The 18,660-nt window shown below is 38.6% G+C and overlaps 1 protein-coding gene across 1 annotated transcript in view; it reads left to right on the forward strand.

Moving 5' to 3' along the window:
• Positions 1-9,677: 9,677 nt before the first annotated feature.
• LOC149287600 (nuclear receptor subfamily 6 group A member 1) overlaps positions 9,678-18,660 on the forward strand; it is an 83,896-nt gene continuing 74,913 nt past the window's right edge. Inside the window, exons 1-2 of the mRNA XM_089492642.1 lie at positions 9,678-9,717; positions 11,111-11,152. Coding sequence (XP_089348768.1) covers positions 9,678-9,717; positions 11,111-11,152 — 82 coding nt within the window. The remainder of the gene's footprint in view (positions 9,718-11,110; positions 11,153-18,660) is intronic.

Raw genomic sequence — 18,660 nt, forward strand, 5'->3', positions numbered from 1 at the left:
TCATTAACATTCTTAAATTTACATAGATCCCTGAAAAATATTGCATAGAACTATTGAGGGGATAGATCATGAGCATATTTTTACCCTTTTATAGTGCACCGACTGGTTAAATGGCTAAATCTGTGATATTGTGTTCTGGCTCAGCACATTTTTGGGTATGGTGCCATGACTGTTAACTTGAGCCTTAAATTTGCATAGCTGCTAAATTCTATATAATGTTTAGTATAGTAAAACACTTTTTTTTCTAGATTTCCACCCAAAATGATGATAATTTTGGTAAATATTGGCGTTTTATCAAAAATTCTATTAAGTATTCATAAATTGTTATATTTACTGTTATGCCATAGTGGGCCATCCATAAATAATACAGTAACTGTACATTTCAGTGAAATAGGTTATGTTTATCTCTGTGATGTTTGGGTCCATCATTGGGTGGAAAGGCCTGTAGAGCTGTTTGAGCCCAGCCTCTGGAGTGGCCCTGGAGACCTCATAGTCTGAAACTAATGTACTCCCCATCCCTACCTTGAATATAGGTGTATTGTTTTCAGGGCAGAGCTTGTAAGATGGGGGGGGTGGTGTATTTTAACATGGGAGATGGGTGGGCTTTTTTAATATTTGGGAGCACGATGAGCTGTGATGGGATCCTGGTCCTCAAGACGTTACTTGGACCAAAGTTTCTGATGGATGATCTGGTGACGCTCAACTGAAATGAGAACCATGAAGCTTTACATATAATATTGTTACTAACATCTTTCACAGGATCCATTAACCTTACTGAGATGAGACCTGAGTAAGATGTTTTTTTACCAATTTAACTTTAATTTATTTTAATCATATATACGGTGTGTGTGTGTGTATATATATATATATATGTATAATTGTGTAAAATAAATATCACATTTGTCTTTTTTATTTTTTCAGTTTTGGCATTGTGCATAATTAATAAATATTGAGTTTGTTGTATTTATGTCTGACTAAGTTGTTAGCTATTTTAAGAAAAAGACATGGTAAAACCCAGCGCAATAATATTTCTGATACATGTGACCCAAATCTCAATAGCACTACAGAATCTGCTGGCACTTTCTAAATAAAATGTATAAATCATATATTTGAAGTTTATGAATAACAACGTAACAGCCTGAAGTTCTGAAGCAGCAGGTAGCGAGACTGCTGGGTGGTCTTTGCCTCGGATCTGTGTCTTTGTAATGCGGGTGGGTATATAGCGGCAGCAGGGTTATTTCACACGGAAGCGTGTAGCCCTTTGGACGCTGCGTGTTCGGTTCTGCGGGATGCAGGGTTCGGGTATCAGGTAAGCGTGGCTGGGCTTACCATGCGTGTCCGTAACCATCTGTGACCGCAGGCAAACAGACGAAACGTGCAAAAAAGGAAGGGTTTTAGGTTTCTTCACTAAACTGCCCGAACAAACAATATCAAGAATATTTTTTGTTGCTTAACACTAATGTATGTCTATATCTGACATTACCCGCAACGGTCGGTGATTGCTTTGCTACGCCTTAAAACGTATATTTTAAATAGGCAGAGAATCAAAGGGCTGCTCATCACATGCACTTTAATGCATAGCATTCCTGATTGCTCTTTTTCATTAACCCAATTAATTGTGTTCCGAACATATCTGCTGCCTGCCCCCCCCCCCCCCCAATGGTGTACTCCTCTCTGGGAGAGTTCTGGGGACCAAAAAGGGGTGTGCTGCTGCAGCTCTGGAGCTACAGCTTCCCCAAAGGAAATGTAATTTTATTTTTTAGATATTATTAAATGCATGTTATCTTACTTACTGCCCTCATGTTTTGTTTTTTTGTTGTTTGTTTTGTTTTAGTTTGTGTTCTTTCTTTTTAATAGTTGCTACCTTTACTATATCTGTTCGAACGGAACGTGGAACACACTTAGGATTATGTCTAAAATGGAAATGGTGAAGTCTGAGCAGCAGGTGTCCCCTTCCTCGTGTAATTCTGCATCACATACACCATTCCCATTTAACTCGTCCAGTGTCTATAGCACTGTAAATTCAAATGAATGAAAATCACATTGCCACTCATGGGTGAGTGCTCTTAAAAAAAATAATAGGCTACCTTTCTATTTCATATTGTCCGTGTATGCAAAAAGGAGCAAAACTAGTTTATATCAACAATAACACCGCAATATTTTTTCTATGATGCCTTATATCGGCTTGACAGATCACGCATCTGCTTGTCCTCTGCTGAGGTTGGTGGGTTCTATATAATTGGCTTTAACTGGCTAGGTGGCCAAACATCATGTATTAGTTATTAAGATTGCTTTTTAAAGTTGCTTGGAATCACTTTTATTTTTTCTACTGCACAGTTTCTATTTTTTCTATCTCTATCTATCTATCTATCTATCTATCTATCTATCTATCTATCGATATCTATAGAAATATCTATATGTGGGTACTTAGAAAAAGAGAAAATAATGCATTGGTAAATACGGAATCTAAAAAAAATTAAGGTTTTGCATCTGGACTCGTGCAGCAAGGTGATGAGAAGGTAGCCCTTTTACCTCTTAGACATACAACATTAACCCGCGCATGCGTGACTAAATGACAGGGAAGATGCATAGTAACAAAGTGTTTCTGTAGTACGTCTGTCAGTGTGAGCCCGGAGTGTGGGTAATTCATACACAGAGGTCTGTGAAGTGGCGTTAGTAGGCAGGTTAGCTTCCCCCCTGCCCCTCGCAGCAATTAGCATATGTTCCCATTGACTAGTGGAGTATTAGCAGACTGGCGTGTGTCAGGGTCAGGAGAGCTACAGATGTCTGGGTGGAGCTGGGAGCGCAATCACAATGCTCGGGGGGACACCGTCTGTGGATCGAGGGCTCCTGCCGCAGGAATGATGCCCAAGGAGCAGGCGTGATGTTGGGTAAGGCGTACCTGAAATTAGAAATGTACCGTTTCTTTTTTATGTGGCATTGATGCGGAAATCAGGATCTGTATACATCTCTCTCTGCTCCTCTATAGCCGTGCGTATCTGTAAATCTAATGCATTCATAATATTTGTGTTAGTGTATACATATAGAACTCTTTGTAAATATATGCAAACTTTGTGTTTATAATAATGAATAATAATGATCCCAAATAGTACAACATAAGTCAAACAAATTCTTCATTTCTATGTGAGATTCTGCGGTACGCCTGTATGTATGTATGAGTGTGTGTGTGTGTATGTATAAGTGGGTGGGTATGTGTGTGTGTGTGTGTGTATATATATATATATATATATATATATATATATATATATATATATATATATAATATACAGCTCACACAGGAGATGAGAAAAATGCGCGTTGGGTCATATATTGATAAATACCTGGTGTTTAAGAGTTTTCTGATCATGTTCTGTGTAACTGCAGAGAGAGACTGCTTTTTATATGTTTTGTGAATCAGGGAAATATATATTGGTTTTTGGATCAGTGATGTCACAATTGGGCATTGAACCAAGCTCTTTTTTTTTTTTTTTTTAAACAATAGTACTCCAAGGAATTAATGATGTCATAATAAATTATCGCAAAAGCACGCAGCTCCCACAATAAGGCAACTTCTAAATGAACTGAATGAGATAAATGAATAATCAATGAAGTGATTGTCTTGTCTTACAACCAGGTTTTATACGCTTTTCAAAAAGAAAACACTTTGAGCTCAGTAACATTAGCATTTTATAGATTGAATAATATATATAATATACGTATGTAAAATGTATAGTGTGTTTTTTTTGTCGATTTCCTTAAACCTTGTAATCTTAGTGTTTGCTGTGGCTGTCTTTGTTATACTACCTGTGATAAGCTTATCATAGACAGACAGGGCTTTGCATGTTCACCGGTCCACTTGGAGAATTTGATGAGTAAACAAACTCCAGCTTCTAGATATCTAATACTAGTTTGACCAGAAGATTATTTTTTTGTGTTTTTTTTCTTTTTTGCATGTTTCATCATAGTTGTCCTTGGTCTTACATGCAAAAGACCATAATCAGAGCCCTGTTTTAATTTTTAATCCCTGTCCTGTTAGAAGTAACTGGGCAGCCCCTCTTGTTAATTCTAGTTACTTTTCATTGGTGAAGTCAAAGTCCCGATACTTTTCTCTTCTTGAGGCGTCATGATGTAAGAAGCTGCTGTCGCTGAGTTTTGCAGTTTGTCTGTTTGGCGCAGAGTAGTAGATATGTTTACCCTCTGCTCCGTGACTGAGAGTAGTAGGTATGTTAACCCTCTGCTCCGTGACTGAGAGTAGTAGGTATGTTAACCCTCTGCTCCGTGACTGAGAGTTGTAGATATGTTAACCCTCTGCTCCGTGACTGAGAGTAGTAGATATGTTAACCCTCTGCTCCGTGACTGAGAGTAGTAGGTATGTTAACCCTCTGCTCCGTGACTGAGAGTAGTAGATATGTTAACCCTCTGCTCCGTGACTGAGCGTAGTAGATATGTTAACCCTCTGCTCCGTGACTGAGAGTTGTAGATATGTTAACCCTCTGCTCCGTGACTGAGAGTAGTAGGTATGTTAACCCTCTGCTCCGTGACTGAGAGTAGTAGATATGTTAACCCTCTGCTCAGTGACTGAGAGTAGTAGATATGTTAACCCTCTGCTCAGTGACTGAGAGTAGTAGATATGTTAACCCTCTGCTCCGTGACTGAGAGTAGTAGGTATGTTAACCCTCTGCTCCGTGACCGAGAGTAGTAGATATGTTAACCCTCTGCTCAGTGACTGCTGGATGTACACATGGTGAGCAAAGTAGTTCATTCAGAAGGCAGCCTTGAAGCCAGATGTACAGGTCAAGGACTTGTGTGTTTGGACAAGGTTTTTCTGTGCATTCTGGATGACCACTAGATTTTAGTGGTTTGCTAGATAATAGGTGCCTCCATTTAACACATTAACAGCATGGATGTGTGACTTTAATATTTCAGTAGGTTCAATGATTTTTATACCATCGTGGCTCCTTCCACATACATGTTATGGTGATACCTCTAATGCACAGGTCATACCAAGGGAATCTGAATGCAGATTCTCTATTTTGTCATCGCATAGGTTCATTTCTTGTATATTTATTTTTTTATTTTTTTTAGACACGGAATGTACAAGTTTTGTATAGCTCATAATGTTTACAGAAGTATATTTTAAAGAAAAAAAAAATATTAGGATAATAGTCCCAACATGAAGAGTGGTATTATTAGATTAATACGAGATGTTATTAAGATTAGTATAGAATAGTGAGGTGTGCATGGATTTGCCTTCCAGCAAAGATGGTATCGTTGAATCACTAATGAAATATGGGTACACCGAAAATGGAACTGAAACCGAATAATGGCAATGTTGTACTTTTGCACTGGATTATTTTTTTTGCGTTAAGCCTAAATTTTTTTGGTTCGTATCTGTAAATAGTAAAATAATAATTAGTATGTACCTTTACTGATTTGAGGAGATGTTATAGATCTCCCCTAGAAAATCCAGATACTTTTAATTTGTTTAAAATCCTAAATCCATCAATTTGTATTGACTATTGACTGCCGGCAATCGCTTGTATTCCTTAATTCAGTGGATTTAATTACATATTAAATATAAAATGTTATACCAAATTTTAATGATTCAGATTTCTTATGTCATTTTAAAACATATTTCCTGATGGCATGTATTTTTTGGGGCATTTTCTGTATGTGTATGTAGGCATACATCTTTGCTGTAACCACCTCCAAAAAAAAGTAATTAAAATAATAATAATAATAAAAAAACCCAAACAATTAAAATAACACTAGCAAACCGGAATGTGTATTTTTGCTAATTTGTGTACGGTTTCTGCTGGTGAAAAGAGATTATGGTCAAACTCCTGGCAGATGTCTGAATAATGCCTCTTTACAGTGAAAAGAAATTACTTGTAAGCACAAGCGGCAGGAATTAATACTATTTGCAAACACACGGTACGGCCAGGCGGGAGGAGGCTGACGGGGAAGAGAATGACATTTCATTGACATGGATTCCACTTACCAGGCATCTCGGCACCCCATCTAGATCCTTTTTGGCAACAATGGTGACTCGAACGGATGCATTTATTAGGAACAATACATTTAAAAGTGAATGACCTGCAGGTGATGCGGCGTTTTGCTTGAAAGACCCAGTTAAGGAGATAATTAGTAAGACATTAGTAATACCACATGGTCTCATACATTGACTAAGAATCCCTCAAATTGTCATATTTATGTTGAAATAACCAAAATTTCTGTGTACATTATTCAGTTTTGTTTTAAAGACTAACTGATTATTCTTTGTTAATTCCACTGGCCTTGCAATTGAAGATCAGCGCGCTTGAAAAGGGCACTTTGTGTGATGCGACCTTGGGATAGATAACTTGCATAGGTCTGCTTATTCCACTTTCTATCATTTTTTTGTTTTTTTGTTTAATACATTCCAATTTTCATAGGTATAAGAAGCATGATGGATTCCTTTGTATATATATACCCCTGTAACTATTTTTCCATTATTTTATTCACAAGTGTCTGTATATATGTGTGTATGTATGTGTATGTGAATGTATATGGTTTTATATTATACATTATAATATGCTACGGAGCCATAGCACACAATGAAACAATAACGTGTGGGTGTATGTATATATAACGTATGAATTATGTCTGTAAATAGCTTGCCTGCTATTCACCTATTTTATTTTAAATGTGGTTTCCAGTTGTGGATTCCTCTTTGAAAGGGTCTTCCATTTTCTTTCCTTGTCTAAAATGTAGGAAGTTCTCGAATGAACTTTAAAGCTGAAGGTGCAGATCACTAGGATTTTTTGGTGCTGGCAAACTCATTACAGAATTCAATTCATTGTCCGTTGGATTCAGCTCATTTTGCTTTGGTACTTATTTGAATTTAGCTTTTGTTCTAAGTGATGAAATTACGTGGAGTAAAAATGGCTTTTAAATGCCATTGCTTCAACCTGAGTCTTTGTATTGTGCCCTACGGCGTCAAAGTGGTTTCATGTCAATAGAATTAAGTTGCTTTCGTTTTTGGATTTTGTCCATATATTAAAACTGGTATAGAAAAAAAATTTGCAATATGTTTAATTTGCGTTTAATTTTTTTTTTAACCCTTTAAGTAATTGATGCAGAAAAACATACTTGTTATCTTAAGGCATTCAGTAAAAAAAAATCCGCTTTTCTTCTGGGTGGAAGTGCAATTTTAGTTGTTAAATTATGGTTGACTTTCTTTTTGGGCAATGCTAATACACAGAGTAAATTTGGCATACTGTTATGTGGATCAGTAATTTAAAATGGGGCCCTGACATGGATGGCTTAAAAGGGATGCCCAATAACTTTACAGTAAGGTTTAGTTTATTTTGAATGTATTTGGCATTCTTATTGCCTTGTAGTGTTACCTTCCATTGCCGTCCCACTTTTTTGGGCATTTGTTTAAGTTGCTTTCGTTCTTGGGTTTTGTCCATATATTAAAACTGATATAGAAAACCCTTTAAGTAATTGTTGCAGAAAAACATGCTTGTTATCTTAAGGCATTCAGTAAAAAAAAAAAAAAAAGTTACCTTCCTTCTTCCTGTATCTTCTCACCGTCCTGGTTGGCGGGGCAGTCATTGACAGTGCAGGCTACGGTAATGTCTGTAATGAGCTATTGGATCAGCACTGATGTACACATGGGTAGGGCAATGTTATTTAATTAAACATTCTGTAACCCTTTGGGTGCCAGAGACAAACCCTACATTTAAATCACAGGGAACACACACACACAGACACGCACACACACACACACACACTTTCCAATGTCACTATGCTACCTTTCACAAGCTGTCTTGGTTGTCACTATTCCACCTCTACTACACACACATGCACACACAAGCTGTCTAGGTTGCCACTATTCCACCTCTACTACACACACACGCACACACAAGCTGTCTTGGTTGCCACTATTCCACCTCTACTACACACACATGCACACACACACACCTACTTTCGCAAGGTGTCTTGGTTGCCACTATTCCACCTCTACTACACACACCTACTTTCGCAAGGTGTCTTGGTTGCCACTATTCCACCTCTACTACACACACATGCACACACACACACACCTACTTTCGCAAGCTGTCTTGGTTGCCACTATTCCACCTCTACTAGTGTTACGCTTTAGAATCTTGGAATTGGGATATTTTAAATTGAAAACATATATGTGTGCTTACGTTACAGGATCTTAAAACTCATGCACCTAAACTCACATTGGTTGCAAAACATATATGACCCTAAATGCTTCTGAAAATGTATGTTCCCCTATTTAGTTTCTACTCTGAGGATTTTGGTTACCGTGGAAAAAAAAAGGATTTTGGAGGCTTTGCTAACGTGAAGCTCGTAAATTTGCGATCGCTATGAGAACGGTGAGCACATGATATCCATATCACGTCTTAATTTGTTCAATAATATGATACCCAAAGTTCCTGCGCTCCTCAGATCTGTATCAGCGGCAGTAAAAGCATGATGTTGTTAGAAATGATGCTGTCACGTTTCTATCCCCCCCAAACATTTATATTGTAAATTCTAACTCTGCTCCGTTGATCGTGTTCCCTTAAAGTACGGATAGGCAGTAATTGAAGTAATGTAACTACATTTCTTCTCGGTGGAAGTACAATTTTAATTGTTAAATTATGGTTGACTTTCTTTTTGGGCAATGCTAGTACACAGAGTAAATTTGGCATACTGTTATGTGGATCAGTACCGTATTTGCTCGATTATAAGACGACCCTGATTATAAGACGACCCCCCAAAATCTGAATATTAACTTAGGAAAAAAGAAAAAGCCTGAATATAAGACGACCCTAAAGGAAAAAAGTTTTACCAGTAAATGTTAATTCATGTAAACTATTTTTTTTAATAAAAGCTATGATTGAGAAAAATATTTTTTTTGTTTTTATTTCTTGTATTTTCCAGCCTGTCCCCCAGTTACGCACATCTGCCCCCAGGCTTGCCACACCAATATGGCACTGTGGCCCATGATATGCCTTTTAACCCTCTATATGCCACTGTGCCCCATGGTATGCCTTTTGACCCCCTATATGCCACTCTGCCTCCAGAAATGCCTTATACCCCTATATCCCATTCTGGCATTTAGGGGGTTAAAATGCATATTATGGGGCAGAGTGGCATATAGGGAGGTATAAGGCATTTCAGGAGGCAGAGTGGCATTAAGGGAGTTAAAAGGCATTGTATAGAGCACTCTGCCTCCAGAAATGCCTTATACCCCTATATGCCACTCTGGCATTTAGGGGGTTAAAAGGCATATTATGGGGCAGAGTGGCATATAGTTGGCAGCGGGGGTTTGTATGCGTCCGTCGCGTATACAACCCCCGCTGCTAGCCACACCTCCTTCCGGCTGCAGCGGACGTTGTCTACGCGGATCGCGTAGACGTCAACCCGCTGCCCCGGCAATACAGCAGGAAGCACCGGTAAGTGTGTGTATGATGGGGGGGGGGGTGAGACAGGAGGATCCAGGTCCCCTGCAGCGGTGCGGGGGATCTGGATCTTAGTCTCCTAATCAGACTCTATTTGAGGTCTGATTAGAAGACGACCCCGATTAGAAGACGAGGGGTATTTTTCAGAGCATTTGCTCTGAAAAAAACCTCGTCTTATAATCGAGCAAATACGGTAATTTAAAATGGGGCCCTGACATGGATGGCTTAAAAGGGATGCCCAATAACAAACATTACGGTAAGGTTTAGTTTATTTTGAATGTATTTGGCATTCTTATTGCCTTGTAGTGTTGCCTTCCATTGCTGTCCCACTTTTTGGGGAGTTTGTTATGTCTGCATGTTTGGGTTGGGGATAACACCAGGAAAGGACATTAATTTAAATGCTTGTTCTGCCATCTTATGACACAGATCCAACGGGGTAAATTAATACGCCCTCCAAAATAACAAATTTAAACATGCAGAAGAAAAACCATAACCTATAGTAGTCATACCTGAGAAAACTCTCCCAGATCTCTGCATCTCCTGGGATGGGATCGGCATAGTGTCCGTACAGGGACACCAGTGTCCGTGGGAAGGTTTGTGAAGGTCCATAGAGCATCATTCAATTGTAAGCCATGAGCAATGTTGGTGCTCACCAATGCTCCTTGGCTATTTGAGGGCCAACTTGTATGAGTAGAGCCCCGGTGAAGAAGCATTTCAAACCTGGTAAGTTATCACAAAGTCTGTGGAGCAAGGGCAGCCTCCAGATCTGCAGATAAATTTAATTCATTGGAAGAAAATCAAATAAAACCAAGTTTTCTTCCATTCTGAATGATATTGCATTATAAAGCACTCTTTGATGATCTTTGTGCCATGGGACTTCCGCTTTAACACATGTATGTTTTCGTCTGTTTACAGATGCATCCTAAATTGCTAATTAACTGGTATTGCTGAGAGTATACATATTACTGCTTTTATGATGTAAATGCCTGACAAATATTCTTCTCATCAATTGCCAGTGAAAGCTTACAACAAAAGACATTATTGATTTCCTTCTTATTGATCAGAAAAGATCAGATAATTACATTTTGTATTTCAGCAAGGTAGAAAAAAAGGGTACAGTTTATACCATGTGTCTCATGGAACCTGATATATGACTCAAAATAGAATATAGAATTAAAAGGTTATTAATTGGCCCCTGGTCTTGTCTTATATTGACGATAGGTGTATGCCTCTCCTGTCCAAATTCCATCAATTTATTAGAAGTCGCATGACTAGAGTTATCTAAAGAATAACTCTGGATTAGAGGACTGCAGAGAAAAAAACTTGCGGGTGGTTTTTGGGTGTTGCGGTAACCCTGCGCACTCCCAATGTATATGGCTGCAGCCAATCAGTTCCTGCTATTACTTCACATGACAATTAAGTGTTCCCTGCAAGGTTATGGGTGCGCCAAAAGCCTTACATGGGTTTGGGCATGCAGCGGTACAGTGGATGATGATTCCAATGCGGCATTTTGTTACAAAAGTGTGAGATTCAGTGCCTTTAGTGTAGTGTAAATTATAAATGCATCACAAAAGTACAGCTAATGTTTTAAATCGCTCTTGCTAAAAAGTGCATGTTTATGGAACAAATGTGATATTTTTGTTTTCCAGGATTTTATAAGGACCTGACCAAAGAGAATGAACACAGTGTTGGTAAGTCAGTTTAATACATACGTGCTCATCACTGTTCATGTATTCTTATTAACATATTAACTCAGTAACCAAGGAAAACTGCTATACCTTTACTAACTACTACTTTACTTCTAACGATCATCAAACTATATCAACGATAACGTCATTTGGAAAAAATTGTGATCGGGATCTTTTGACTTGTATATTATTAAAGTAGATTTAGGATATAGTAAAGATCTTTTTTAGTTATGGATAAAATGTATATCTTGAAGGTGTACTGTTGAAGGGGCTTCAACATACGTATAAGGGTTAAACCTCACTAAATGTCTTTCACGTGACCTGTATTAAAATCTGCCTGACTTTAACATAAAGGTAACCGAAAAGTCTTGTTTTCAAAAGTGACATAAAGGAACCATTCGCCCCATCTGGTTACGAAATAATTGCTTGAGATCCATTTATGGTTGTGTTGTGTTGCAGATAAATACATTTTGAATATATCATTTGTAATGTGAGATTGTTCTTGAAGTTATTGTTCACTGTGCAGCTACAAGCAATAGATGAAATCCATTCTGAAACCTTTTATTACAGTAACTGGCCAAAATCCATCAAAAACATAGACTGTTATGTGGACCTCCATCAGCTTCTCTGGTTTCCGATGACTGCTCAGTTTTTTTGGCTTAGAAGCTGATCGTGATGTTGCCGGCATCGACCACCAGATGTTGGAGGCTCGCGTTGGATCCACATGTTGTCCCAATCTAATTTACCCTGGCTGCTCATTCTGCCAAGAGGAAAAGATGTTCCTTTATCGATTAGTGTACTCTTTGGCTTATTTCCAAGCTCTGAAAGTTTGGCATCTGCTATCCTAGACCAGGATAAAAAAAAACCCTTTGAGGGAAACATCTTCCTGTTTAAACATATTTGCACAGATGAAGTTGCTATGGAGGTAGTTTCCTTTATTTTTAAATCCCAAAGGAATGCCATTTGCTGCTCAGTGGAGATCAGCGTGTTTTAATTAAAGAAAACCATTTTATTTATAGAGGACCAATGGTATTGACCGCATTCAAACAGAATAGCTGCATAATGATCAATTAGTTATAATTACTGATATGTTTGTTGGCAGGCATCTGGCAGAATTAAGTTATTTGGGAACAGATGTCTTTAGATCTGTTTAATCATTAAATACAAATACGGAGCTAATTCTTCATAAGAGGTTATTTACATAAAATTTATTTATACAGCGCCAGCAGATTCCGTAGCACAGTTAAAATCAGTTGGATAATTTAAAGTCACACACAACAATAAACTCTTGCGAGCTTACAATCTAGTCGGTTGTTGAGGGGGAGGCATGGATGGGGAAGAGTTTGTCGAGTCGGGATGATCTGTAGAGGTTATTGATCGTTCAGATGGCTGAGAGTGTTATGAGGAAAGGTTGTATGCGTCTTGAAAAGGGGGTTTTCAGAGAGATTTTGAAATTTGCATATGAGGGAGAAACAAGGAACGGGAATTCCAGGGAAGGGAGTGCAGAACGGGTGAAATCCTGGATGCGGCTGTGAGAAGAGGTAATGTAATAGAAAAGAGAGGAAGGTCATGAGAGGAACGAAGAGGGCGGTTAGGAGTGTATTTGGATAGGAGGGTAGAGATATAATGGGGTTGCGGAGTTGTCGAATTTGATTCGGAAGGGTATGGGGAGCCAACGAGGTGATTGGCATAGTGGAGCAGCAGATGAGGAACAGTGACACAGAAACATTAATGTAGCTGGAGTGTTGAGGACGGATTGGAGCGGTGAAAGGCGTGAGAGCGGGAGACCAGTTAGTAGGAAGCTGCAGTAATCCAGGTTTTTGAATTAATGTAGAACTTGTGAGCCAAATAAACTGTTTTAGAAACAATATTTTAGGTGATTCAAAGCTACCCAACCAAGGAATTTTTGCACCCATGAGCTCCTCTTTTATTGGCACACTTGTGCCATTCTCCACTAGTAGTTATTTTGGACACTATACCTAACAATGAAGCCATATGAACTTTGCCGACATCTCTTAAATTGGACAAAACACAACCTCCAGTAACTGGGTACATTTGGTACTACAGCCAAAAGATAGATGCTAACTATAGAGTTATCAATTTTCATCTCACACATTTTAGGCACTTAAGAATTTAAAAATACTGAAAAATTAATTATAATTCCACATCATTTGCCCCTAACCTGAGGTCCAGTGCGAATATGTGACTATACTATTAAAGAAACATACTATGGGCCATTGTGGTTAGCAATATGGTGAGAATAGGAAAGAGAATGGTGAGCAAAGCAGATGTTGAATTATTGTACTGGTAACAAACTGCTACATACACACAAGCACAATGTGCCAAATTCAGAATCTATGCTAACAGGATTCTTTTCATGCAATACTTATGTTGAACTAGTGATTAATATCTTGTTAAGAGGACTGAAGTGATCACATTTGGCCCACAACATCCCGAGGAATCTTTCCTTTGTAGCCCTTATTTTTGGGCCACCTGACATTACCATATTTCTCTTTTTTACTTTTTTTTTGTGTGTGTAATTTTTTTTTAACTTCTTCTATATTTAGAGCCAGTAATAGTCTGGGTAATATTACATCAATCGGGTGTTGGGTAACATAAGCAGAAATGCATAACTCGTAAGAATCTTGGTACCCTATAAAATACAGGAAAACAGTATCTCTGCTGGAGATGAAAACAATCTCTGCTGGAGGACTCCATGATTTTGTGTTTTTGTTTTTTTTTGTCAATTTTATTTCATTTTCAAAGAACAACCACCATTTGGAAGAGTTTTCACAAATATTTCGGAAAGCACCAGCAAAAACCGACGCCATGAACCCATAGTAAGGTGTAGCCGAGTTATTTTGGGGTTGTGGAAGAAAGCTTGACGGAGGGATGTGGTGCGTCTTTCAGTGGGCTTCATTTCTAACGGCAAGTGGGATATATAAAGAAAGACTATCCTTAGGTCTGATATAAATTAGCTTTATGTATTACACTCTTTTGTAGGCTAATTTTGAAGGCTTATTCTCCAAGCGCATTGCTGCAAAAGATTAGCAGGTTACTTGGCCAAATGATGGGGTTCTTTTATAATATAAACAGAGAGGGAGCCAAGTCAACTCATAAGCTGAATTGACTAGACTGAAGTCCAGGTGATAAATCTATTGTAAACCAGATGGTATTGCTATAAAATCACTGCATTAAATGTAAAAAAAACCCCACATTCTCATATAGGTCTCTAAGAAGATAGTCTGATGAGGTTTGTGATGTATTTTATTGGACCAGCGTTTACTGGTTAGTTAGCAGCTCAACAGTTGCAGGCAAATGTGCCAAATCCACCTGTGCATGGGGGACCAAGTGAAAATGTGAAGTTACCACGCAGCTGTCATATGCATATGATGTCTGGAGTAAGCATTAATGAACCTGTCAATCAAGAAACTAAATGGGTAAAACAAAATTCACAATGAAGAAGTGAAATTTATGGAACTCCTGGATATTTCCATTGGAAGCCGAGTTATTTGTCACGGCTGTTGCTTTGAAAATCAAAAAGGGCTAATCTGTATGGCAAACAGGCTGAACTCTGCATTGACCTTAATCAGGCGTCAGGATGTGGCACGTGGCGGCTGACAAAATAGATGAGGCTTTTCTGCTATATATGTGTAATTTGCATTCATAATTTATCGTTGGCGTTGAAGGCATGTTAACATTAGAGTTAATACACCTACTCCATATTGGAAAACGAGGTTCCGCTGAAAAGGTCTCTTGGCTTTGCCAAAATAAGTTTGGACATTTTGGCTGCTGTATTCTCTGTGTGGCCCTAAAGAAAAAAACAGTTGAATGGGTATTAAGCCTGTCAAAATTGCACACAAAAAGTGTTTTGGCCTCAGGGCTTAGCCTTTTAAAGCATTTGCTACTTTAATTAATGGAGTGGCTTGGGTGTTCTAGACCCACAACATATGTCGCCAAACAAAGAGAGGATTACTCAATGCTCAATGTCAGTACTGGATGCCAAAGCCTTATGGCTGCTTGAGTATTATATACAATATTTTATTTTTATTTTTTTAAGTATTATTTCCTCTTTTTTGGGGGAGGAGGGGCACCCAGTTTTCTTAAGTCAAAGCAACTTTTTATTATTACCACCACTACTACTACTAGTATCAGATTGAAAATAGTTTTTCAAACATGATGCCTGATTTCCTCTTTAAATTGTTTTTGAATACTGTTTTCAGGCAGCTAAATTTTAGCCATTTGTACATGTTCTAGTTGTATTATCTACAAGACGAACACTTGGCTTCATATCATATTTCTTGTGATAAATAATATAACTGCTCAGTTTTAATAACCCAGCCAGACACTCTAAGTAATGCAAATCTATAAAGGAACTGATTTCACCAGCATTACCATAACCTGCGTTGCTGTGTGTGTATTTATGTGTGCGTATGTATATAGTGTTATATTTTATGCTCATGTTTGGGTCTCCATGCGACTTCCGTTTCAGCGTTAAAACACTTCTTGAGTATCATGTTCATGTCCCTAAATGAATACATCAGTAGGAATGAGGTTGAAAAAGATAAACAGCCATGGGTTGACAGCTTCTAGTAAATCATGTTTTAGTCTTGAAGTCCTTGATCAAATTAGTCATCACATTTTAATTTTTGGTTTCTTATTTTGTTATTTAATTAGTGCGTTAGTTAAGTAATGAGTTCTGCAGCTCCAACAAGGTCATTACTTCATTCCCACACTTCCGCTTAGGGGAGCTCGGAATGATAAGGAAAAAAAAAATATATATATAATGGTGTAGCCAGTAATCACACTTGTATTGCACTCATGATATTTATCTGATATTCAGGCTTTTCTCAAAAAAGTGGTAGATGAAGAGAGAAACAAAGAGCCGATTGCGCAGTATCTTGGCCAAGTATATAAGGATAGTGTTAAATTGCACTTCCAAGATGTTGAGCACATTCACGTATGTGCTATAAGGCCATATATCTGTGTTGTTCCACGATTCAGATATTCTCAGGTGCTTAAATTGCTTCTGTGCTTTAGTTTCAAGTAAAATCCCAGTTCTCAATCGATGTGTATATTGTATGGATCAGAAAAGGGTGCATTTAGTGCAAATAAATAGATAATACTATTATATCCCTTATGGGATATATGGAGTGTGGTATAAAAGGAACTAATTGGTAAATCACATGAATAAGTGTATTATTACCAAACTGCCCATAAAAACCTATTATTAGGGAATATGTATAAAAATAATTTTAAAGTAGAAGAGTCCCAGAGAAGAAAGAAGTCTCTATGTATATGAATGAATAAATAAATAGATAAAGTCCCGGAAATAAATAAATAATGGAAGTCTCTTCCGACCGTAAAAAGAGGATAAATGCCTCAACCTCAACGCGTTTCGCCCAGATCAGCAAGTCTGTAGTGACTTCATCAGGAGGTATCAAACGTGGGTGAGTCCATTCGTTATCCATCTTTTATTTGGTTTTTCGGGAGTGACTTCCGCGTACGTCACTGGAAGTCACTATTACACCGATCTTAGCACTTTATGATTTGAACTGGTACCCTTGTCACTTAACCCTATACACGATTACTTTGTTCCCGGCAGGAGATGAGTGCCGGGCAGTAGATGCATTTGCTGCGTTCATTGCTGGATGATTTGCATGATTGTCTGAGCTTTCTCTGTTCACCAGACATGACTGACACACAACTTTTACTTTACTTGCTCCACCATGAATGAAAAATCTAAGTCTCTACTATAAGTTCTGTTCACCTTTCTAGATACGATATTCTTGTTAGTGCATTGGCTTACTTTGCATCACGGATAAAAATGTGTATTTCTGCCATGAGTCTTTGTGCCCTCTTATGGCTCGCGTCTCCAGCTGCCTTTTTTAATACCTCCATCTGTTTGCTCTCCTGGAGTTGGAACCCCTCGGGATTTCCCTCCACCGCCATTTCCACTTTTGTTCAGTGTCACCCATAGTTTTTCATTGGCAGGCGATAATATTTGACTCCGATTCCTTATTCAGATGTCACAAGTTTTACTGTTCCAATACCAAAACTTTTGGAGGACCACCTCAGCGCTATTTGTAGGTTTAAATGTATATTAGAGTCCTATATTTGGCATGTGCGTTTTATTCTTTATAGTTATTGGAGTTGGAGAACAATACTTCTATGTCATTTAATGTTCTCCCCACCTGCCTCTCTACTGAAAGCAGGGAATGTGTTTCATTATTGTTATTGCAAATGCAAGCAGAATTCCCATTCTAGTTAATGGGGGGCTGAGCCCCCCTTGAAATCAATGAGAGCAGCAGCAGCCAATCCGGACACAGATGTTTTTCTAGCATACGTGTGAAACGCTGCTGCTTTAATTAAATGGGAGTGCTACTGAGCATGTGCAACATGTGTACATACGAATGCAGGCGTGTCCTAGCCTTTGCTGTATGTGTGCGTGAGCCGTACTCATTTTTCATTGAGAAGAAATATGGCCTCTTAGCCGTGTAGTTAATACATAGTTGATTTGGCAATAATGCAAAAGCAGTTCACGCGCGTACATACGCAGCACTAACACACACATCCAAACACGGCAAGACACTCAGCACTAACACACACCCAGACACTAACACACATGCATGCACACAAACATACCCAAACTAAACGAACACAACCAGACACATACTAACATACCCAGGTAGACACATGTTCACAAGCTCTTATCCCCACACACACATTAACATACGCGGACACATACTTTCATACGCGGACACATACTAACATACCCAGACACACTCGCACATACATAAACGCGCACTCAACTTATGCCTCAGCCTGTCTTTGATGCAGCTTGCCTGGTGACCTGCCAGGCTACACTTGCGGGATCACGCAATGGGACGTTGGGCGACCCTGCTCAACCCCACCAACTTTGGAAATTAGGGAGATAATGAGGTAAGTCCGGGTGAACGTTAAATTGAAATGTTGAACGTCCCTGAACTACTGCTTAGGATTGGGAGACATGCACTCTATTCTTCTGCACCTCCAAGGCTTTAAATCTGCAAGTAAGAATATGTTTTTTACAATCTGAATTTTTTTTTATTGTGTATAAAATTAGATTTTGTGATTTTGCAGCAGATGGTAAAGGGAAGATTTTGGTGGGCTGATGTTTGCCAGCGAGTCTTGGGCTTCTCCAAATAGTTTTAGGAAATGGTTTGAAGCTAAAAAGACAAACTTGTTTTAAAAGGCATTGTGCGTGTAGTAAATGTAAAGCCTCGAAATAAGGTTTAGCTTTGTGTTTGGTGGTCGCTCCTAGGAGTCCAATGCTATGTCGCAGGTTCAGGCGAAGTTCATTTCTAGCTCTTGCCCTCTCCACAACACCCAGCTTGTCGGTGAAGAGGGACAAGGGCGGTCAGAGGTCAGAAGAAGTTCAAGAAAGCATAACCTCCTTTCCAAATGCTTGGCCAGCTTCTGTAAGCAATGGTGTTTACAGCAGTCATAAAACTCCCAAGAACAAGGCTTCT

This window comes from Sceloporus occidentalis, unplaced genomic scaffold (assembly GCF_023333645.1).
Source record: "Sceloporus occidentalis isolate IW3139 unplaced genomic scaffold, rSceOcc1.0.p SCAF_58, whole genome shotgun sequence".
NCBI lineage: Eukaryota > Metazoa > Chordata > Lepidosauria > Squamata > Phrynosomatidae > Sceloporus > Sceloporus occidentalis.